Below are 24,037 nucleotides of genomic sequence, written 5' to 3' on the forward strand. Positions count from 1 at the left end.
CTAGGCCCACTCCAAACTAAATCCTAGTTCTAATTTTAGCCCTTACCCACATCCAGCTGGTACCACATTGCTGTACCTATTCTTAATCTGACCCCTAAATCATATAGCCCTTTCTTTGACCTTGACCCAACTCCAAGCCCTAACACTAATTCTAACACCGAAGGTAACAACAGCCCAAATCCATTCCTATAAAGAACCTTAAGCCAGCCCCAACCTTAACTCAAGACTTTGCTCTAAGCCTAGTACATCTCATAACAAGGGGTTGTCTTAACTGTGATCAGAACTTTAATCCTAAACCCTTATATTGGAACTCTATAACTCACCCCTGTGCTTAATGACTAAAAAATCTAACCAATGGCATTGTTTCAATACATGGTGTGGTTACTCATTTGTAACCTCTTTTATTTATGGTATTTGTTTTACCTATTTAAGCAATTCCATGCTCCAAAGCACTGTCACTTTTTGCACCCCATGAATACTTGTGTTTAAAAAACTACTACAACTCAATACAGACGAGTTATAACAAAGTGTGTGTGAGAGAGACAGCGCACATGTGTGTGCATGAATATATGTGTTTTACAGGCAGGATGTGTTCCCAGATTCCTCAACACCAAGACCTAACCCTGGGGCTGTCTTTCAGCTTCTTCCTAAAATACTGCAAGGATTAACTCCAAAGCAGTGGGGGGGGGCTGAAAGGGGAATTGACTGACAGCTGAAAGACTGGCTCACTGCTCAGACAAGTCCTGACCAGAGGGGATTGGGAGAGAGGGGGGCCAGGAGTATGGAGAGGGCAAGAAGGAGAGGTGCCGAGAAATGGGGGGAAGGAGGGTTACAGTGTGTGTGTGTGTGCAGGAATTTCTTTCTTTGCACATTTTTTTGATCAAATACAAAACAGTCTAGGAAATAAAAATATAGATATCAATATTCCTCCCCTGCTGTGGATGGTATGCCTCTCCACGTTACTGACCATGAGAGGTCCAAGCTAAAATTAGAAAAGTAATATAGAAGCACTATACGATAATAACTTTGACACTAAGCCTCCACCCCTAAAACATGGACCCGAGCAGCACAAAGCTGCCTATAAATGATACAGACATGTCAAGATCCAGTGATGCTAGGAGAGGGAATGCAGAGGAGGCTCCCAACAACAAATCTGAAACCCACCTTCCCAAGTAGAACTGTTATCTCCATCTTTAAATCAACACTTAAATTTACACGGGAGCTTTATCACACCCTTTTCTGTCACTCAGCATAGGGGTAATGCACACTTAAGGGACTGAGGAGGATGGCAAAGAGCCGGTTAGAATGGGAAATAATGGGACTAATATGGGACAGAAGGTGCCGACACCAGAATGGACAGGCAGAATACAAGCAATCGACTTAAAAAGGCACTATATTAAATCAAAATGATCAGCTATGACCTACCGCCCAGAGCTAGGATTTAACCAGCAGAAGATGACTGTAGCACAGGAAGCCTGTCCTTATGAAAACCTCTCAACCCTGTGATTAACAAAGGCAGCCAGAGTTCACTAGTACGAGTTGAGCTATTAAATGGCATTTTTTTTACGAAAAGGCAGCTTGCAACATAAACTCTGGCAAACTAAAGAAAAATGAAACACACGGAAGGAGGTGTAATTCCTCGCGCAATTACTGCTGAAGCAGCGCATTGTCTTTTTAATTAGCAGGTAGAGGCACCGGCCTGCGGCACACCCAGCACTTAGAAAGGCAGAGGGATCGGCCGCCCACGCACAGCTCCCAGTGCTTGCCTGTCACTGTCTGCACAGCATCACTGCGGAGAAACATCGGCGCTGCCACAGCCTCCCCCGAGCACCCGTTGGCATCTGCACTGGTTCTCCAGTCCACATTACACCTCACAGCACTCACAGCGTAAAAATCAATCTATTTATTGAGTCTATCGACCCATCAATACGTAGTGTTAGCTTAAAGAGACAAATGCAATAATAATAATTTCAAAGTATTTGGTTGTATTCCAAGAACAGGTTAGTCCATACATGTCCACAACAGGGATTTGAATTCCTTGAGGAGGAGGTGTGTTGGGGGCTGTGAATACATATAATTGGCAAAGGAACAGCGGTTCTGCCTCTGAAGGGGTTGTCAGGACTGCAACAATGGAAAAAGTGCTCCCGAACTCTGAGTGAGACTCTCACTGATGGACAACAGCTCCCCCTGTGACCCACAGTGGAAAGTATGACAGCTTTCTACCACGTTAAGGAGCCATTTCGGCACGGGGATTTAAAAAAAAATCTTTTTTAAATATCATTCACCCCTGAGTTACTTCATAGCTCCCATATATAAAGAAAGCCTTGTTCTGCTTCTGCTTCCAGACTAATGAGAGGCTGGCCTGTCTGTTCGCTGCCAGGAGGCCAGTCTCTTTTTTGACGCTGCTCTCTGTGCAAAGCCATGCAGGTTCCGTTTCTACAGCAATTTTCTTTTGACTGTAACCAAAGATTTCAAAGCACTTAAAGGCAAGAGCACCTGCATGACAGATGCTCGGTGTGAAACAGAGCAGCCATTCCACACCAGAATAAAAAGAGAAAGGGTGAGAGAATGGAGAGGAAAGGTGGTGATGTGATAGAGAGGGAGGAGAGAAAGAATAGGAGAACAGGCAGAACACAGGTACACCATATGCTCCACAGCAGAGGCTGTCAGGGTGGTGCCTATGTAAAGGAAGAAAGAGAGAGAACTGGGTCATAAGATGCAAAAGTCTTTAGTGTTTGTTTGGAGTTTTTATTAGATACAGATAGTAATTTATAACAAACCTTCAGATAACTGTTATGCATTGTAATAGTCAACTTACATAAAGCAGCCATCTCTTTGGGGAGGTCCGCCCCAAATCTGCCGAAGAGACTCCCATTGGCCAGGAGGTCGAAGGGGGAGTGGCTTCGGATGGAGTTGAAGGCAAAGGGATAGACGGCGGGTGGAAAACCGGTCATGTGACCCACTTGACGCTCTCTGTTGGTAGCCATGGCAAACGACGCCCCACAGGCCCTCCACCCAGAGAAGAGGCCAAGCTGTCAGGTGATGGAGCAGGAGCCAGCAGTAGGTGCGACTCTCACCTAAAGGTTGAACACTCTCTATCCTGACCCGTCTCTGACTTGACGTGTGCTCACTCAGTCTCTCATCTGGGAAAAACAAATGTTCACAAAGTCCAGCGTATCCAGTAGGGTTTTCTTTCAATCCTATCAATAATCCCAGAGTGATTTAAATTTAGAGTAAAGATGCCGAAAAGATTGAGATTAAAAAAAAAATTAAAAGCTTGAGAACAGGGACTGTAATGCTAACTATCCTCAATATGCAGCTTACATTGTTTTAAAATGTTCAGGTTCGTTTGGCACCCACCACAGATGTTTGAGATTGAGGTATCACTGAAATCTAGGCTGTGGACACTGCTTGGCCTGAGGTGTGTGTAACTGTGCCTAACTAAGGAACTAGGTAGTTCCGTCTATGTAGGCACACACACACAAGTATACAATGGCATCTCAGGCAGGAACACTGCAGGGACTGAGAGCCCACTGATGCAAGCTCAGGCTGTGAAGATTCACTCAGTCCTTGTGCTGTCTTCTTGTAAAAGCCAAGGGTCTGTACTTCTTCGACATTCAGACTGGGGAAAGGATATTGAGCAATGCCTGAGGTTTGGGGTTGTGATAGGGCTGACAAGAAACAGACAAAGCTTCTTCTCTTTGGGAATTTGTAGAATCCTTTGACCTGGAGAGACAAAAAAGGATGATGGGAGGTTATTATTGTTCTTAAATGATCTTACACTTTACATGATGAATAAATACATCTAAATGAGAAAATTCACTCCTTTTCAAAACAAGAAGAGTTGATGGGATTACCAAAAAGAACACACAAAATGTCAATGGCTATACCGTAACTGAACAACAAAAAAGTTAACAACCATGCACACTCTGTGTTTTGGCCTTTGTACAAGGGAAGATTTTCCACAGCCCAGGAACTGGCCAGATGTGTGTAGCTCTTGTCTATGATAACATACCAGGTAAGCAAGAGAGAAAGAAAGACACAGGCAAAGAAAGAGAAGGGAAAAGATGAGGATGATGGAGAAAGGGGGAGGGAGTTGAGAAGGAGAGGGAAAACTCTTGTTTCTGCAGTTTTTTGAAAGGAATCCAGATAGCTCTGTGATCCCAGGCTATGCCATATGATTTAAATCACCAGAACTCCACAATAAAGAGCTCCTCTGTTTCCCTTGCCAGCCTGACACAGCAGCCAGCCCCCTCCCAGCTGCCCTCGGGCCAGGGCCCCAAACTCGGGTTCGACAGCACAAGGGAGAGGACCAATCGGTTACCCACTTAACTCCTTCAGTCCCTCTTTCTGTTCCCCCTCCCTGAAATCTAGCCACTAGCCCGCTCTGCCACCTCCTCCTTCTGTCTCTCTGAGCCCATTAGCTCTACCCACAAGCCCTCAGTCCCCCTCTCAGTCCCCCTCTCTCTCATTCCCTCAGCTCTGAAACTGCCTCCCTGTCACGACTAGCAGACTAGCACACTGTTTCCATCCCTCCCCCCCGAGTCCCTCAGCCCTAAATTCTAGCCCAGGTCATGGAACCTAGATGTGCTCTTCAGCATCAGCAAAATTCACATACAGTGAGAGGAGACTCATACAGTGAGCTGAAAGACCCTTTTTTTGCTGCGATCAACTCATTTGCAAGTTTCCCCGGTGCAGTTTTATGAGTGGGTGGCGGCACAGATCTGGTTGAACGCGGTAAACAAACAAGGGCCAAAGAATTTATAGTTTGGAAGCGCTTTGGCGTGTAAAAGAAAAGAACAAGAAGAGAAAAAAAGCCTGGATAGCGCACTCGAAACAAAAACAAAATTCATAAAAACCTAAAGCTCAGTGGCTGTACCGCCCAATTACCACAAGCCACACGGGCTGTAGTGACAGGGTTTGGGCACTGGGGGGCACCAAGAGGGCCACAGAGTGGCACCGTGCCCACGGGGGAGACGGCCGCCCCAGCACACACTCATACCCCCTCCCCCCTTTCTCGTCTCTCTCTTTCCACAGAGCCAGTTAATTACACCCTACCGCTGCAGGCAGCTTCAAACCACCACTAATTTAGAGTTCCATTACAGTAAACTGTTCCACATGTGAATCCAGAGAGCAGGCCGGCTGGGGTGGCCACGTTTCAGGAAGGAGAAGCACAGACAGGCACCCACCCCCACCCCCACCCCTGCCACCGTAACCACTGCCACCCCTCTCTCCGTCTCTCTCTTTCTCCTCTTCCCCCGACTCCCTTCGCTTCCTCCTCTCCGTCCTCCCACCTCTGCATTCACTGCCTCTTTTATGTCTTTGATTTCTCTTCTTTCTTTCTCTCTCGTTCATTCCTTTCCAAGAAGCCGCTCTTTTAACGCCATCATTCCTTTCTACACCCCTCTCTCTATCCTTTCCACCTTCAGCTCCTATTTTCCCTCCTCCCTTCCACCATAAAACACAGGTCTGTCCTCCCTTTAATTACTCTCGACAACATTTAAAGTCACTTTTGTCCGGTTCTTTGACGCTGAGCAATAATATGAATGCGTCTGTCCCTTTTGTCCGCACACTCCCTGTCTTTTGTCCTTCAAGCAATGACAACAGAAATAGCCATCGCGATGCCGGTATGTCTGAGGTACAGATACTCACTGTGTACCACCAGTCACAGTCAGACAGGTTTTTCTGCACCAAGCAATTCATCACCACACAGCCCTATTCATTCAAATACGAAACTGACAGTAAACGTTTAACACTGGCGAACAGCTTATTGGAAAACATGCGCCCAGATGGTGTATGAGTGCAAACATGTGTTTACCACGTTCCATTCCAGGCCTCTTAACCAGAGCCGGCTCCGATTCAAAACAGGGCCAATTAAAAGTGAGAAAGGAGAAAAAGAAAGAAACAGATTTTTTTTTTTCTGAAAGGCAAATGGTTTTGAAATACATAAGTTTAACTGCTCCCTCACAGGTTTTCTGCTATTAACTTTATTATGCAGCCTACGTCGTCCAAGACCAGATCTTTTATATTAAAAAAAAAACATTAATAAGCAGCACATTCTGTACTCGAGAAGGGAAAGAATGGGGGGGGGGGGGGGAGGCGGAGGAATGGCTTACATAACAAAAACCTTATTTCTTTCTTAATGAATATCTAACTAAAACAAATAAGCGCCGTTTTTTAGTGAGTCACACAAGTTGAAACAACGGAACAACAATAACAAAAACACGGGTTGACCCTCTCCTTTCGCACCTTCGACCGTCAAGCAAACAAAAGACGCTATGCGCCGGGGGGGCGGGGGCTCAATGCATTCTTTATACCGGGGCCCGACGCTGGCAGGGCAGGGGGCCTCGCAATGACCTCATCCCCCTCGGCCTGACCCAACCTGCCGCAGAGAGAGAGGGGCTCCCCGCTCGGCGGCGCCCCTGCGGGCTCGTCTCGGGGACTGGAGGCCGGGGGCGGACGGAGTTTAAAGAGTGCCTTGACTAAGCCTTAAAAACCCGGGGTTTTCCAGAGAGAGCCGCGTGAGGCGATTTTTTTTCTTCTCATCTCCGCTGCTAAAACATGACTTGGCTTCTCGGGGACAGGTGTTAGCAGACAGGGGGATAAGAGGCCTGTCCTTCGCAGGCAGGCAGACACGTCAACAAGGCCCAGCCTGTCAGTAGAAACCGAACTGACGGGGGATAGTTTACAGTAGGCCCTATTTACCTCACATTAGATCGAGAAAACCCATCAATCTCACCACCAGAGTCTCCCATCAGCACTCATGTGAATTATATACAGTGCTTTCTTCCTTGCGAGAAAGAAAAACGGCTCATTTTTAACCTAACCGTAAATTAACATCTGTATTTATGGGTGAAACAACTACCTCACACATATTCGGTGGCTGTCGCCTAAAACCTCTTTCCAGTTGAGACCTAAAGGGAAAAGTCTGCCAACGATATCCTTCTGTGGTCTAAATCACAAACACCCCCCTACACAGGATAGTTCAAATAACCACGGGATAACGAAACTCTCGCCACATACCCTCCATCGTCGTTTCATGGCGACATTTTCCAGTTCCGAGAAATCTGCACCCAAGTCACAGTTCCCCATTTTCTGACCTAAATGTGACGTGAAAGTCGTATCTATTGATTTTCGTGGTTATTAAAACAACTCTTGACAACCCAGACGATTCACCAGTGTAACGACTCTCGGTTTCTGGGACCGAGGTGGAAACTAACAAGGGCCGTTGCAACTCGCGCGCTCGCCCACCCGAAACCGCCACTTTTTTATAAACAAGATGAAGCCCCTCGTGCAGACCCTCGGAGCTCCCAGTACTTTAACACCAATAGGTAGCCAAAGTAATAGTAATCAGAAACAGCGACATGAACGTCCAAAAGGCAACGGTTTCCAGTTACTATGGCGAATAGTTTCAGAGGGAAAACGGTAATTCGATATGTGTCTAGTTAGCTTATTCCCCATGGCCGAGAAGTCAGCGGAATGCGCAATATCTCCCAATATGAACTTATCGGTGCCCAAGTACGGACGCGAGTCTGATGACGTAATTATCCCGACCGCGGCCCCTCCCGATAGCCAGCTCAACGCACCATACTGAGAGAATGTACAATGCGCAGTTTTGATAAACATCATCTCAACAGTCGCTGAAAACAGAAGATGAAACGTTATTTATTGTGGCGGCGCCTGGGTGGATCGCGTAGAGGTTTCTGATCGGGGTTAGCCCATATTACTAACCGCCCCCCCCCCCCCGCCCTCTACCCTCTCTACCCTCTCCGCCCTGAGGCGAGACTCAGCCACGACAGTTGCTTTGCTGTCAAGCAATGGGCACACTCTCACCCGGGCCGACACCGCAGCGCGATCCGTCACACACACCCTCATAAGCCGCGTGCAACACGCAGATACACGCAGACAGCAGGAACACACTGGACCTCCGCATGGGCACCGCTACATCTCACACCTACAGGCAGAGAGCGGCGGAGCAGGAGTGTGATGGGATGATTAGTGGCAGTGCGGTGTTCAGGAGTGGCATCGTAAATCCCAGCAAATTACAGGATTTATGGGTGCAATCCATGGTGTACCACATGACCACCTTGGCTATAGTTTATCATTGGGGTTTGAAGTAGTTTATGACAGATACAAAGTTATTATTGACAAATAAATAATATATAGCGCCTATGTGAGTTATTACTCAACTGTCGTTCCTTTGGAATTTTTTCCTCGAATGCTGTTAATAAACGGTTCGCAGTGGCACTTCACGCAGCGTGCTAATTATTACAACACGTATTTTCAAACACACGCCTGTTTGTACTTCGGGAGGACAGCAGAGCGCCGACACCGACACGCACACCAAACAAAGCGTCTAACTTTGAACCCACGAAGGTAAAAACGGATGAAAATCAAACAAAAAAAACCACGTCTCAGAGAAGTGCCTCCATTTCGGTTTTAATATATATTTTTTTAAAAAACTGAATAAGTAATCGTTAAAAAAAACAGCGGAAATGCACAGGATTTGAAAATGTTTTTTTTTTTGTATAGCCAGTTGATGCAAAGCAAGAGCAAAGAAAACGAAAAGAGAAAAATAAATCAAGGTTTCAGGAAGAACACGGACCGCAAAACCAGCGGACGTGGTTTGTTCTACAGTTAACAAGCAGCAGCGCGCTCACTCCCCTCGCGTGATTCCGGGCGGCACCGACCCGCCGCCGGTTCTGAGTGCCGGACCCGACCCGACCCGACCCGCACACCTGTCCCTCCTCCCTGAGAGGCGCGGCAGCAGGGGGCCACGGCCACGGGCCGGTAGAGGGGAAACGAAGTGTTTCAACTCCTTGACGCAAAAAAAATAAATTCAAATAAATCACGCCCGTGACTTTTAAAGCAGCTGCCTTTCAGTTTTCGTATTACTTTACCCCGCTCGAGACAAACCCCCTTCCCCCTTCCTTGACTGCCCCTAGCAGGGCCTAACAAGGGAAGGCTGTTTCTTCTAGACCAGCTACACGATCGTCTCGATGAGATTACGAGATCGACCAGATCAAATCAACCGACCCGATCGACCACGAGGAAGAAGGATGGAGCGGTCCCCAGCGCAACGCTTCCTGTGTGGTAGTGTCGTTTTCATTTAATGGCATATTTACTGCAGCTCTCGTTGTGGGTCGATGTTTCCACTCGGCCGCGACTGCACACTGACTCACGGCGCCCGTCGAACAGGGCTCAGCGCTCCGAGCGAGCTTCCAGACGTGACGTCACCCTCTCTGAAACCCTGGGCAGTGTGGCGCTCCGCTGGGGCGCAGCGCGAGAGGGCCTCTGCTGCGCCACTCGCGCATCACGAGATGCGATCTTCACGGCCCACGATCGAAAGGCGCTGCTGGCTATTTCCGCAGTACCAGTCGGTGATTCGCCCATCCCCCCTTTAAAACCCTTTATCCAAATCAGAACAAATTCACATTAGCAACGCAGACCCGAAAAGAGCGACCCGTGCATGTACAGGAGCAAGACCAGATCTGGGAAAAAAAATACTTCGCTTAAGGCCGCCACGGCAGCGCCCCACGCAGGACTCGAACCCTCGACCCTGAGCATCTCTCCCCTGAAATAGCAGAGCGCTGAACTGTGCTTTATGGGAGGTCGCTCCCGCTGATTACAGACTGCTGCCTGAAAGAAAATGCAACTTGCTCTTAACATGCCATGATCTCGAAATGTGTGTCCATCAAGATTCATATCCGAGCCCGTTGCGCATGCTCCGCGGCTGCTAACATGGACTATCAACAAAGAAAACCCAATCTTTTTAAACGGCTGAGGTTTCTTACACGGTTAAAAGGTCAGAGCTAATTAATCTTCATAATCACTTTACTAGTAGTGCGTTATATGTGCTTTTGTTGATCGTTCGCATGCTTTTCAGGTATAATCTACGTTGAAATCTTTTCAGTTTTTAAAAAAATATCCAGTCGTGTTTTTTATTCTTTCGTTGTTGTTGTTGTTGTTGTTGTTGGGGAGGCAACTTAGAAGTAAAAAAGGGGTCGTGTGCTGTGTGCCCGTAGGCTATACTGGGGCAAACCAGCCCCGCGGACTGCTGACACGGGGCAGGGGTCACGGTGAAGGTCACCGCCTCTCGCGCCCCTCAGCCAAAGCCCAACACTTCCGGCTAAAGCACGGGTCAGGGGTCAGCCCTAATTGACACGTTCTGCTGTCAGACTCTTTTGACCCTTTAATTCGTACCGCGTCGTTAAGCAAGACACCAGGCGAACTTCAGTTTTCTTCTTATTAACGCTTTGTCAGTGGAGCGTGGGCGAAAGGGTGAGATTTGAAACTGACACCTCAGCCCTCCGCCACTCACCGTTGCCTTTTTAACCATGGTACTAATAATCGTTTTTTTTTTAATGTAGTAATCGACCGTAAATTGATCCTACAAAATCCATTTAAGTAAATTTCAAAATCTATCACTGGAAAAAGCTCCGTAGACTCTTATTATTATTATTATTATTATTATTATTATTATTATTAATTAGGTATGTGAACAATTAAGATAAGCAAGACAAGAGTAAAACCTATTGCTGCGGTATACAGCGCTGGTATAATCCACTATCTGAAAGCGCTTAGGTATTCCCCAGCACGAGTTAGCGCCTCTTGATGTTCAGACGCACAGTAGCCTCAAGAGGACTAGAAGCAAGAAAGACCCCAGAACGGCCCTTTCCACGCGCCTCGTTTACCCAGGACCCCACGCGGTTCGCTGCCTGGCTCGTGCTCGTTCTGAGCGAGCGGACCGAGCGGTGGTTGTGTGCACCGCCGGAGCCCTCAATCGTATCTCTTTTTTTATTCTGGTATATTTGACCTTTTTTTGCTTTGCGTCCGCGCTATTTTCTGTTGCTGTGTAGTGTAATGTATACAGTATGTATATAATATATTAGGAACAAGTTAAGGTTAATTCCCTGCTGAAAAGAGAAGAAAAGAGACACAACGTTTCGGCTGTGGAGCCTTCTTCCGGTGTGACCCGAAGAATGCTCACCCGGTGAAGGCTCCACATCCGAAACGTTGTGTCTCTTTTCTTCTCTTTTCAGCCGGGAATAAACCTTAACACGTTCCTTTGCAGCCTGCACATGCTGACGCAGCTCCCTGCTTGAACCGCTATGCAAAATACTATATATAATGAAGTAGTCCAGGTGGGTAGCTGCATCAGCGTGCGTAAACTGCAAAGGAACAAGTTTATTCCGTGTTGAACAGATGGTGTGAGGGTGTGAAGGAGGCTCCACAGCCGAAACGTTGTGTTTTCTTTCTTCCCTTTTCAGCATGGAATAAACCCATTACTTGTTCCTAATCATATATAATGTATATGTATACAGTGTTTGTTGCAGTGCTGTGTATACAGCTCGAGCCTGTGTTAGACTACAGCAGTAAGGAAAGTGGATGGATGCTGCGCTGCTCTCTCACACTATCCTTCGGCCACTCTGCGTGGGTGTCCATGCCTTTCTCGGCCACATCAGAGCCCAGACTCCAGGCAGAGCTGGTGCAGGGATAGAAGTGAACTTTCCCGGGAGCGTTTTGGGGGTATCCTCCCCAGGGCAGACAGGGCGGGGCAGTTCGGAAAGTGGGAGGCCTGTTGTGGTGGGGTCTGCCAGGAGGGGGGAGACGGGGGCAGAGCAGGCACAGAGGGCACAGAACTCGGGGCGCAAGAGAGGAGCGGCAGGCGGGCAGGCACAGAGGCCGAGACAGAGACAGGGAGAGGGAGGTAGAGAGGGATGGGGAGAGAGAAGAGGGGTAAGGAGACGGGCAGGCCATGCCGGGGCAGGCTGACAGAGCAGTGCTGAAAACCCAGAACCCTGTTGACAGACGGCTGGAGACAGACAGAGAGAGAGAGAGAGAGAGAGAGAGAGACGGAGGGAGGGAGAGGCCGGGAGACGGAGCAAGTTCCCCCTCGGGGTGCGCTCGGCCTTAAAAATCACTGGTGCAGAGAACAAAAACAAAACTTTGCAATGCAGTTAAAAAGCAGTTAAAGATGTTCAGGTATGCACCACACACCTCAGCCTTTCTCCACCGGGGACTTCCCACAGACGCTCCCTCGCTTTCATCCTCCAGACAAAACACCCAACAGTAACACCAGTATGTTGGTGCTGGCTCTGTTTTGTGCCCAGTGTTTTGCCGCGGTCGTGCCATTTGCATTTAGCTTGGCAGCCTGTTGTGCACATATTAAACGCTGAGCCCCCGTGCACAACACACATGTGCACACACTCTGTGCTGAATCACACCCCTATCTGTGGGAGTGATCACTAGCCTGTCAAGGGGCGCCTGAGCCTGTCTGGCCTGACCCCAGGGTCGTGCGCACACACCTGTCGACGCTCCGACAGGAAGCACAGTCTCCTGACGCTTCCTTGCTAATTACAGGCCTGAGCAAGGGGAGGGCAGACCCCAAGCACACACTGTCAGCATTTGCCCCCCAACCACAGGATGTTGTGAGAGTGTGTGTGTGTGTGTGTGTGTGCTGGGGAGGGTCTTAACAACTGGTCCCCACACACACGTACACACAAACACAACGCACACTTGCGGTTATCGTCATTCCTGCTGTCTCCACAGGCAGAAAACTGATCGTGCTCAGTCATCTGTGCAGCGTTGCCCTTTCTTCTTACAAATAATTTGTATTGTCTGCATTCTGCCAGTTGTGTTCTTTAATGTGTCTAAACCTACACGAGTTATTCCTTGCAGATTCCTTAACCTCATATTCACACTCCTGGACAAGTCCTTCTGGAATTCTAGAACATAAGGACAGGAAGGAATCTGGGACAGACTTCTGCAGAGGATATGGTTATGGGAAACATTTTGGTGTTGCACAGTTTTCTGAACCCCATTGGTGAAGTCTTAGGCGCCGAAGTCTGTTGTCCAGTCTGGATGATTTGCTAATTTGTCTAATGCGTTTTTTCCAAAACTATTTGTACACATCAATACAACTACAGTAGACATTTTACAGGAGCAATATGAGAAAAATACCTTAATCAAGGGTACAAAAGTACTTTTCCCACCTGGGACTGGAACCACAAAAGTCTGGTCACGGAGTCCCATCACTGACTTCTTAGCCAATAAGTCAAAGGGATGTGTTCTCAAAACATTTCAAGTCCCATTGAATTGATTAGATGTGCCAAATAGGCCCAGAGTCTCAGTCAAGCTCAGAAAAGTATAGAAATAAGCAGAGCCCACTGCTGTTTCATGAGAGACCAGGCAAACAGCGTGCTCAGTGCATGTGGAAGCTGTGTTGGGCTTCAGTGACGGCAGCGTGCTGAGAACCACAAGGACTCATTGTTTGCTTCAAACTCTAATGCTTGTTGGCAGGAAGTAGGTATGGGGAATTAATGGTGCACAACACTATAAAGCCAGCAGGTGTAGCGAAAAAATATGTCCCATACATCACCAGTACCTCACTGCCAACATCTGGGCTAGAAATGGCTGATTTTGCTGGGCACTCTGGATCTTAGCACATTTTTTTTTTATTCATCCACTTAAAACTTCTCCAGCAGCTTGAACTGACACTGTGTTTCAGCATCAATATCCCCAAAATCCATCCTTCCATTTTCTAAGCACTTTAGCCAATACAGGGTAAGGGGGAGCTCATCCCAGCAGACAACTGGCACGATCAGGACACCAGTCCATCACATTCCCATAACACACACCAGGGCCAGTTTTCCCAGAAGTCAGTTAACCTACTAGCATGTCTTTGGAGGAAACTGGAGCACCAGGAGAGAACCACTAACATGCAAACTCCACACAGACATCACCCCAGCTCTGGAATGGAACTGTGGGTTCCAGCACTGCGAGGCGACAATGCTAAACACTGTGTCCCCACCCCGTGCCACCCCCATATCATCAGCACTCATTCCAGTATTGATATGACTTGTTCTGGACTACCGTACATCAGTCCATACAGTACATCCATGTCCATTCATGGGGCAGCAGGAATCTGACAGATTCCAGCGGCCACGGACAGTCCATGGGGGGTTTGGAGCGGACAATGTGTGGAAGGGGGAGGGGGCTGAGGCACGAACGTCAAGCATATGGATCTCCGAGTTCTGATCCTGACCAACAGAGCTCTTCAGCACAGACACGCTACCGATCGGCGCTGAGCCGAGCTGCTTTCCCTGCGGTTTTGGCAGCAGCACGTCGCAAAGGACGAAACCCCCAGCAGCAGTCTTGCCGGAGGGCGGCTGCTGTTGCCTGCTCCCATTGTCTGAAGCGATCCGTCCGTTTCCCTCGGGGAGCTGCGGTGAGCTGGAGACCAGCCCAGAGCTGCATCCTGGACGGGACGCCCGCCCAGCGCAGTCAGCCCTGCGGGGGAACTTCTGAGATGCCAGTTAACCCAGGCAGCATGTCCCCGGACCGTGGGAGGAAACCACAGTCCGAACGGGGATTCTGGGAGTCGCAAGGGGAGCATGCAAACTCCGCACCGAAGAGGCCTTGTTGCAAAATCCCTTATGATCCCGGTGCATTAATGTCTGATAATTTTAGAAATGTCCCGGCATGGCGGCTCTATGCAGCACAATAGAGGGACTCGCCAATCTCCCACATTCCAGTTCATACAGGAGCTGCCATGCAAGGTTGGGAAGTTTTGGGTCCTATTGCATAAAACTTGTGAGGTATATAGCACTGAGTCATAAATAAGCCGTCTTAAACTTTTAAGCAGGGTCTAGACTGCTGTGAGTTCTGTACAGCGAGAAACACGCAAAGGCAGGAGGGAAGGGAGGTGTGACCTCCGGCCTGCTGTGCCCTGTCTGTGCGGCAGGTGCTCGCACTGCGTGTGGGGACTCACAACAAGCCACGTCCCAGGGTCCAAGGTTGGGCAGTTCCTCAGGAATGCCCTGTCTTTTGCTGGCAGACCACAATGGCTTTTTAAATCAAGCATCGCGCTTTCAGTGATCTTCGGTGACACCAGAGAAAACTACCAGCAGGCCCTCGGGCTTGCACACAGGCTTTCCTTCAGTCTAAGACATGCACCATTTTACTGTGCAGACCTTTCTCGTGACAGAAGCAAAGTCAGTCCACTCTGTCGCTTTGTGTTTTTGATATGTCTTTTGCTGCCTTCTGAGCATCATTGGCAACTCTACTGGGAGCTGCTCAAACGCTGCTTGGAGGTTCCCCATGCAGTGGCAGGGGAGGGGGTTAGTTAAGGGTACACAGTGCTCTGAAGCCAACGTGTGCAAAACCCAACTTCACCCCCTCCCATTTCCTGTCTCATCAGCCCACTGGTGTCCTGCTGAAGGTTCTGGTTTCAGCCAGCAAAGCCCACAGTGCCCTCAGTACCCATGGCACGCCCTCGCCAGAGAAGATTCGCAGAGATTCAAGTCACGAGCACGCAGGTGTCCAGGGGGATCACACACACACCCCCCCCAGGAGGCATGGAGGCACGAGTGAGACCCCCTGAGCAGCTGCCTCCTTTCCCCCTCTCCCCCTCTGTCACCGTTATTGGCTGTCCTTTCCTTCTCCCCTGGCTGCGTCCCCTTTTCTGTCTTGAACTTTGCTTCCTGCTGCTCCCTGTAAAGTTGCTCTTCCCCAGTCTTCCTGCCGGTATGTTTCTTCCCTGACCGATTCCCGCTGTGCGGAAATGAGAGGATTCCTAGCGGACTCTAGAGGAGGGACAGGGAATCCTGCACCTGGCCTGATGCTCCCAGCCTTGAGACACTGTCCCCCTGACACACCTGCCCTCTGCCCAGCCGTGTGACACCGGCCCCCTGACACACCTGCCCTCTGCCCAGCCGTGTGACACCTGCCCCCTGACACACCTGCCCTCTGCCCAGCTGTGTGACACCGGCCCCCTGACACACCTGCCCTCTGCCCAGCCGTGTGACACCGGCCCCCTGACACACCTGCCCTCTGCCCAGCTGTGTGACACCGGCCCCCTGACACACCTGCCCTCTGCCCAGTCAGGGTGGAAAGAATTCGGTCTGCTTGAGGGATTTCACCACGAAGACATTGTAAACTTGTAACAGCACACGTTCGTTTCATTTGTTCATATGCGTCTACTATCTGTGTCACTCAGCCGAAGAGAACTGTCATGTTTGTGAACAAGACACAATTGGTAGAGAGTCAGGCAGACAGTGAGACAGGTAGACAGAGAATCGAACAGTCAGTGAGACAGGTAGACGGAGTCAGTGAGACAGACAGTCAGGTAAACTGAGACAGGCAGTCAGGTAGACAGAGTCAGTGAGACAGACAGTCAGGTAAACTGAGACGGGCAGTCAGGTAGACAGAGAGTCAGGCAGTCAGTGAGACGGGCAGTCAGGTAGACAGACAGTGAGACAGGTAGTCAAGTAGACAGAGAGTCAATGAGACAGAGGCAGGTAGACAAGAAGCCAGTGAGACAGGCAGTCAGGTAGACAGTCAGTGAGACAGACAGTCAGGTAAACTGAGACAGGCAGTCAGGTAGACAGAGAGTCAGGCAGTCAGTGAGACGGGCAGTCAGGTAGACAGAGAGACATGAAGTCAATGTGACAGAGGTAGACAGAGTGTCAGACAGTCAGGTAGACAGTGAGACAGAGGCAGGTAGACAGAGTCAGTGAGACAGGCAGTCAGCTAGACAAAGAGTCAGGCAGTCAGTGAGACGGGCAGTCGGGTAGACAGAGTGAGACAGGTAGGCAGGTAGACAGAGAGACAGGCAGTCAGGTAGATAGTGAGACAGAGGCAGACAGTGAGACAGTGAGGTAGTCAGAGAGTCAGGCAGACAGTGGGACAGTCAGGTAGACAGAATCAGTGAGACAGGCAGTCAGGTAGAGAAAGAGTCGAGTAGACAGCTAGACAGAGTCAGGCAGTGAGATAGGTAGACAGAGAATCAGGTAGTTAGTGACAGGTAGACAGGCAGTGAATAGAGAGGCAGGTAGAAAGAGAGGCAGACAGGTAGATGGAGTCAGGCAGTCAGTAAGACAGAGAGACAGTCAGTGGATCGAGAGGCAGGTAGAGAGAGTCAGACGGAGAAAAATAGACAGAAAGTCACAGAGACAGTGAGACAGTTAGAGGGACAGGCAGTCAGAGAGACAGAGCTAGTCAGCAGCCTGTCTCCAGTGCTAGTCAGAGCACACAGTCCCTGATTCACCACCCTGCGCGCCGACAGTGCCTCCACAGTGCTGTTAATTAAGACACATCCAGACATGAAGACACATCTCAGAGTCCACAAGCACACCACTCTTCACTCTTCACTCTTCAGAAAGCTGCCCCGTAGTATCAGCTGACAAAAGCAGGCGCTCGGGTATTTTACTGCTATTAAATTTCTTGTCATTCCATTTTCTTTCCATTGGCTAAGAGGACAAACTTGCACACATCCCTGCTGATGTGAAGCGAGTGAGTTGCTCACACAGAAACACCAAGACTTTGTACACTTTCTCCCTGGTCTGAGGAGCTCAGAGGACAGCTCACCGTGTCCTGCTCTCAGGAAAGCCACACCTCACAAAGAGAGTGAGAGCCGACAAAGCCTGTTTCTCCCTGTGTAGCAAACAGAAAGCAGCCCAGCAAACAGTAACACAGGCAATCCCATACAGAATGTATTGGTGCCCAAACACACACACACACACACACGCACACAAACACCCCCCTGCAAACACACACACTCGCTGACACAATCTGGCCCAGCAGCAAAACCTCAGCAACTTTTAAGTTGATCTGTCACTTTCGCTCCCTCTGCTACCACTCACTCTCCATCTCTGACTTCAATTAAAGTTGTCAGAAGGCTTTTTTAAACTCGTTCTAGTTTCCAGATCCCCCCAGTCTCCCCCTCCCGCACCCCCCCCCCCCACCACAACCACCCCGTCTCCTGCTCCCTCTTCTCTCCTGCCTCCCCGAGATTCTTCCTCTCCCTCTCTCCCCCTCTTCCTCTCCGGTGCCCCGGTGATCACGACAGAGCGAGAAGCAGCTTGGAGAGGCAGTGGCAGCCCAGGCAGCGGAGCCCAGATGCAGGCAGCAGAGCGCGATGCAGGCAGTAGAGCAAGATCGCTATCTTCTTGAGCCCCAGAAGGGCCACACTCACCGAGCTCCGGGTGCCGGTCAGGCAGGCGGACGGACGGACGGACAGACGAGGAGGAGGAGGAGTGTGTGTGTGGGGGGGGGGTGTCTCCCAGACCGTCGCGGGCGAGGGTGGGGTGGGTGGGGGGGATCTGGCGTTGCCGAAGAGAAGGAAAGTTGAAGAGGGGAAGAGGGAAGTTTACGGCGCTGTAGCTGGAGTCCCCTTCTCTCGCAGAGCAAAGTCAGTCACTGGCAGTCTGTCTCGGTTTCTCTCTCACTCTCTCCCTTTCCTCTCTCTCTCTCCCCACACACACACGCGCACACACACACACTGACGCTCACTAAGAAATCATTATGCTCTTCGATTCATAAACCAAGACCTCGTCACGTGACGCCTCCCCCCAACTCCAAATATACAGCACATTTTTTACAAACCACAGAATGCCTGCAGACGGATTTAAAGATTCAGAAATCTGAAGTCGGCAGCTCCCCCCCCTCTCTCTCGCTCTCTCCTTCTCGGCTTTCTTCCCTCAGATCTGTCTCTCTCTCTCCCTTCTGCTTCTTGTGTGTTTTTTTTCTTTTCGGTGGCTTTCTGATCTGTGCCTTCCCTGTAGTCATCCGTCCCTCTCTGTTCTCTCTCCGATTCCAGCCTTGTCTGTCCCATCTGTCTTCCCGGGAGTCTCCCCGTCCCTCAGTCTCCCTGGCTGCCCGGCCCGACCCTCTGTGACTCCGACTCGCTGCTCCGTATGGGAAGAAAAAAAAGGTCGGGAAGAGGGTGGTTTTTCCAAGGAACAATGACCGCTGCCCCCAAGACTTGAAACGTGGTACTGCTGCTTTTAGTGTAGAGTTTGTGTCAAGTCATGGGAACATGCCGCAGACGATTGCAGGCAAACATATCACTGGAGCACAGAGTGCTGTAGCTGATGCATCTCGTGGGGTTTCTAATCAACCTGCGCCCAGCTTCTTGCTAAGTGAGAGGGAGTGACCTCGTGACCTTGTGACCTCCTTACCCTCCTGCAGCCTGCCCCCGACCTGGGCACATGACCCAGTGCTGACAAACAGACTGGCGAGAGGTTGCAGTGAGGGGGCACCAGGCGCTGGGGAGTGTGAGTCACTGAGAGAGAGGAGACACAGGAAGAGGAGCGGGGAGAGGAGAGAGGAGAGAAGAAGGGGGAGGTGGAAGGAGATACAGGAGAAAGAGGAAAGTCTTGATGGGGAAGGTGGGGGGGTTGGTTTGCGATGTGCCAGTGGATTAAAGGCAGTGCTTCCCTCACTCTGTAGGCTTCAGAGCACTGGCGCAACCTGAATTGTCTTCCCCAACACCCCATTTCTCACCCTCCTCAGAACTCAACCATGCTAGGCTAGGAGGAGCCAGTGAGGGAAATAACAGCAAGGGCACAGTCACCCCCAGAGCATGCGCGGTTAGGAGCATCGCAGGCTAACAGGAAGGATTGCTGCAAATCTGAAAACACGCTGATCGCAGATAAACTCCCTTGGAATTTATAAAGAGCGTAGTGGAGGTGGGGGCGGAGGGCAAAAGACAGAGGACAAAAACCTAAGTGGAATGAAAAGAAGAAGAGAGACCAAGAGGAAGGGACTGATGGAGGGAGAGAAGGAGACATACAGCAAAATGGAAATAATGACACCAAGAACAAGAGGTTAACACCTCTCACAGAAAGGTGATTATAGGGCCGATTGCTGAGAAATCTTGAATCACAGCTCAGTCACTGCACTTACAGGTTGAAACACAATAAGAGTCTTTGATTTGGAGTGAGAGTCATGGAGGCAGTGTGGACCAGTGGTCCGATTAGAGGACTGGAGAGAGGAGAGAGACAGTGTGGACCAGTGGTCAGATTAGAGGACTGGAGAGACAGGGAGGCAGTGTGGACCAGTGGTCAGATTAGAGGACTGGAGAGAGGAGAGAGACAGTGTGGACCAGTGGTCAGATTAGAGGACTGGAGAGAGGAGAGAGGCAGTGTGGACCAGTGGTCAGATTAGAGGACTGGAGAGACAGGGAGGCAGTGTGGACCAGTGGTCAGATTAGAGGACTGGAGAGAGGAGAGAGGCAGTGTGGACCAGTGGTCAGATTAGAGGACTGGACAGAGGAGAGAGACAGTGTGGACCAGTGGTCAGATTAGAGGACTGGACAGAGGAGAGAGACAGTGTGGACCAGTGGTCAGATTAGAGGACGGAGAGAGGAGAGAGACAGTGTGGACCAGTGGTCAGATTAGAGGACGGAGAGAGGAGAGAGACAGTGTGGACCAGTGGTCAGATTAGAGGACGGAGAGAGGAGAGAGACAGTGTGGACCAGTGGTCAGATTAGAGGACTGGAGAGACAGGGAGGCAGTGTGAACCAGTGGACAGATCTGAGAAACTGAGAGGCAGAGAGAGGAGAGAAAGGGATTGTGAATGAGGAATACAGTGTGAGGCAGTGATTTGAGCTGAGAAGCTGTGAGAGACAGAGGCTGTCTGAGCTATCAGCTAGAACTGAGGAACTGAGAGAGAGGGAGAAAGGGAGGGATAGGGGAGAGAGAGGGACATGGGAGGAGGGCGGGTGTCTGTCTTAGCCTGTTTCTCTGCAGGGTGTGTCGGGTACATGTCAAGTTTGAAGAGCTAACGCAGCAATGTCATTAAACTAGCCCGACCACACAGACAGCCCCAGGCAATCACACACACACACAACACATACCAGACAATCACTACAGACACTGCAGAGACTGCCACACACACATAAACAAGCATTCACACTCACACACACACACATTGACAGAAAACAAACCACAGACACATTCACGCTCAGATAAAACATGCACATGGCTCTGCAGTCAGGCAGCGAGATAGACGCCCATTTCCAACCAGTGGCTCTAGCTGGGTCCTTCTCAGGTACCCAGCGGAGTCAACAGGAAGTGGTTTACTCACCCACACTGAGGCGAAGGCAGGCAAACAGAATCACAGAGAGAGAAAGAGGGTGTGTGTGTCAGTATATCTGTCTCAGTGCAGGGCCTGCATGTTGGTGCATTGGTAAGAAATGTCAAAACAAAGTTACAGAGTGCTGCTGTACCCTATAGGGGGAACCTACACTGTGGTCAAGACAAAAGTGTCCTCCGGAAAAGACAGATGCTGAACCAATGCAGACACAGTCTGGACACAGACTGCCCAGCCCGGCCAGCCCAGATCATGCTAGATGCCCAGAGACACACCGAGTCTGAGTGGACACAGTGTAAGGAGAGATGACTCACTTCTTTTCTGTCCAATATTCAAATGCTCCAGAATAAAACAAACAAATATTTTCTGGTGCTTTTAAAAATGACTTAATGGTGTTTAGTAAATAAAAGAAATCATCGGCATTTGCTGAACATGGCACTACCTAAGTGAGGACCTGAACAATTATTATAACAATGGGATCAGTGTATCTCTGCATCTCAGACCAGAGTGGTTGAGCTCCAGTCTTGTTTTTCTACAGTACATCTCCTTGAAGCAGCAGAACCTGAGGAACTGGGAGAAGCTGTTGAGTTAGTCAAGAAGGAGCTGGTTTAGGTTGTTAAGAGCAGAGCCAGCTGCCACACCTCCCACTCCAGGACAGGGCTCTCCAGGCCTGTGTCTGAATGACCTGAAACAGCTCATCATTTTACTGGATTAATGGGACCAGTTGAACAGCTTCTCCCAGTTCTTCAGGTGCTTCTTTAAGGAGACCTGGACTGGACACCCTGTAGACACACTGACGAGCCAGGACCAGGACAGGATACCGTGCAGACATACTGACCCCCCAGAACCAGGACAGGACACCATGTAGACACACTGACCCCCAAGACCAGGACTGGACACAACTAGACAAATATAGAAGAAGGATCACTGTGTGATACATAGAGCTTAAAAACCATATCTTATACACTCAATAAATGAGTTACCTTGCTCCCAATACAAGGTTCCAATATTTCCTTCTCACTACCATATCTCTATATGGTATACAGGTTGTGTGCCTATCTCAATGACACTAAAATTGCTCTGCAATCGGACTAAAAGCATTTTGCTTTGTGTCTGTTGCGAATCCTGCTGGTCTTCTCTGAGAGAACTGCAGAGGGCCTGGCATCTTGTCAATGGGAATGAGCACACCTCCGCGTCAGTCTGAGTGCGTGTGTATCAGTAGCAGGGTCAGAGGTCAGCACTGTTTGTGTTTCAGTGTCAGTGGAGTGTGCTGGGAGGAGGGGGTCTGGAGATTTATGATCGGAGTGTCTGGGCTGCAGACTCATGCAGAGAATGAAGACAAATTATTTCTCTCTCTCACTCCTCTCTCTCTATCTCACTACATGGAGAACACAAGAAAGGTTACTGATGAGAGGAAGAGACCATTCGATGCACCAGCAGCCCCAGCTGGGAGACACACAGCGGCCGTTCTGCACCAGCAGCCCCACCTGGGAGACACACAGCAGCCAGTCTGCACCAGCAGCCCCACCTGGGAGACACACAGCAGCCAGTCTGCACCAGCAGCCCCACTGCACAGCAGATCAAGGGGAGGAGAAAGACTTGAAATGAGGGAAAACCTGAAAGATTCCAGATTTTACAAACCCAGAGTGAAATTAAGCTTCCCTGGGGTTAACACCTATTATTTTACAAACAGCTAATAGATCCTGAATGATCAAGTAGTCAGCACCTTACCTGAATGTCTCATCTGAAAGGTGGCACTTCCTACAAGTGACCATACTGGGACATTGGTGTGGAAATTCTGGTCCAGTGGAAAGAGCGCCACCCACTGGTCCACAGCAGCAGTAACCTATCCCAGTACCAACCAGAACCAGACTTGGCTAGCTTTTGTTATCTGATCAGACTACAAGATGGCAATACTGCCATCATAGCTTCAGACTCCTTCAGTCTTACAAACTAAAAAGTCCATTCTTGCCTTGTCCCAGTAATTTCCATCTGTGCGCTCTGGTTAGCTCTAGTTACAAGTCTGATTTGTCAGTGCAGTGCTATCTTAGCCTGCTCTGTTCAAGACTGAAAAGATTCAGCTTCTCAGGACAGGACATTCCTTTAAGCCCAGGAATGAGTCTGGTTGCTTTTCTCTGGACTGATTCCAGGGCAGCTACATCTTTTATTTGTAAAGCGGTGACCAAGTTTGTAAACAACATACTAAATAAGGTTGTACTAGGTCATTGTATAATTTTAATATAACATCCCTTAATTAAAATTCCATGCTTTAAACTGTGTATCCAACAATTTGTTTACCTTATTTATTTATTTCTTGCATAAGTGGCCTCTTCAAGCTCAGTGTTTCCCCATCTTTATCTGTTTATTTTTCTGCTACCTGCATGCAACACTCTGCACTTGACTATATTAAATCTCATCGAGCAGGTGTTGGCCTGGTTTGTCAAAGTTTGTCAAAATCTTTTCGAATTTCCTGCAGTGTTTCCTCATCCTCTTTTTTCGGTGAAGTCTGCAGACCCAACCGGTTTCCCAGCTGTGCGCTGCAGGAACGCAAGATTTGTGAAAATCTCACCAGGCTAAATCACACACGCGGTTCGAATCCACTGCTGCCCACTGCCAGACAGACTGATCGACAGTCTCTCCAGCTGACTGAGAAAGACAGGGGCAGGCAAAGGTGAAAGAGAGATAGAGAGGGAGACGGAGCGAGAGAGGGAAAGAGGCTGTTCATTTTGGGATAGCTAAAAGAGGGCCCCAGTTGGAAACAGTATAAACCACAGAATGGTGTGTGCCTGAGGCTGGGGGGGGGGGGGGCTCGGCCGCGGCAGGTTTTAATCAGAAACAAGTCGTCTGTAATGAGATCACTGTTTCCCTCCCTCCAGATTGATGTCATGTGAGTCTGTGTGCAAGTTTCTGAGAGACACACTACACACTGACACAGCTCACTGCAAGCTCTAGAACCGAGAGAGAGGAGAGAGGAGAGAGAGGAGAGGAGAGGAGAGGGGGAGACAGAGGAGAGGAGAGGGGGAGAGAGAGGAGAGGGAAGAGGGGGGAAGAGGGGAGAGGAGAGGGGGAGAGAGAAGAGAGAGGAGAGGGTAGAAGGGGGAAGAAAGAGGAGAGGGGGGAGAGAGGAGAGGAGGAGGAGGAGGGGGGAGAGTGAAGAGAG

At 49.6% G+C, this 24,037-nt stretch overlaps 1 protein-coding gene and 1 long non-coding RNA gene across 2 annotated transcripts in view; one reads left to right on the top strand and one right to left on the bottom strand.

The window, feature by feature from the left end:
* Positions 1 to 18,690, bottom strand: part of rarga (retinoic acid receptor gamma a) — a 57,655-nt gene extending 38,965 nt beyond the window's left edge. Inside the window, exons 1-2 of the mRNA XM_088913759.1 lie at positions 17,978 to 18,690; positions 2,819 to 3,726 (exon numbers count right to left, since the gene is read on the bottom strand). Coding sequence (XP_088769885.1) covers positions 2,819 to 2,987 — 169 coding nt within the window. The 5' untranslated portion in view covers positions 2,988 to 3,726; positions 17,978 to 18,690. The remainder of the gene's footprint in view (positions 1 to 2,818; positions 3,727 to 17,977) is intronic.
* Positions 18,691 to 19,382: 692 nt separating this feature from the next.
* LOC148841443 (uncharacterized) lies at positions 19,383 to 23,154 on the top strand. The gene is made up of 2 exons (XR_016091051.1): positions 19,383 to 19,631; positions 21,021 to 23,154. It is a non-coding gene; the product is annotated as an uncharacterized LOC148841443 (long non-coding RNA).
* Positions 23,155 to 24,037: the final 883 nt, after the last annotated feature.

The sequence above is a fragment of the Atractosteus spatula genome, chromosome 1 (assembly GCF_055471065.1).
Source record: "Atractosteus spatula isolate fAtrSpa1 chromosome 1, fAtrSpa1.hap1, whole genome shotgun sequence".
Taxonomy (NCBI): domain Eukaryota; kingdom Metazoa; phylum Chordata; class Actinopteri; order Semionotiformes; family Lepisosteidae; genus Atractosteus; species Atractosteus spatula.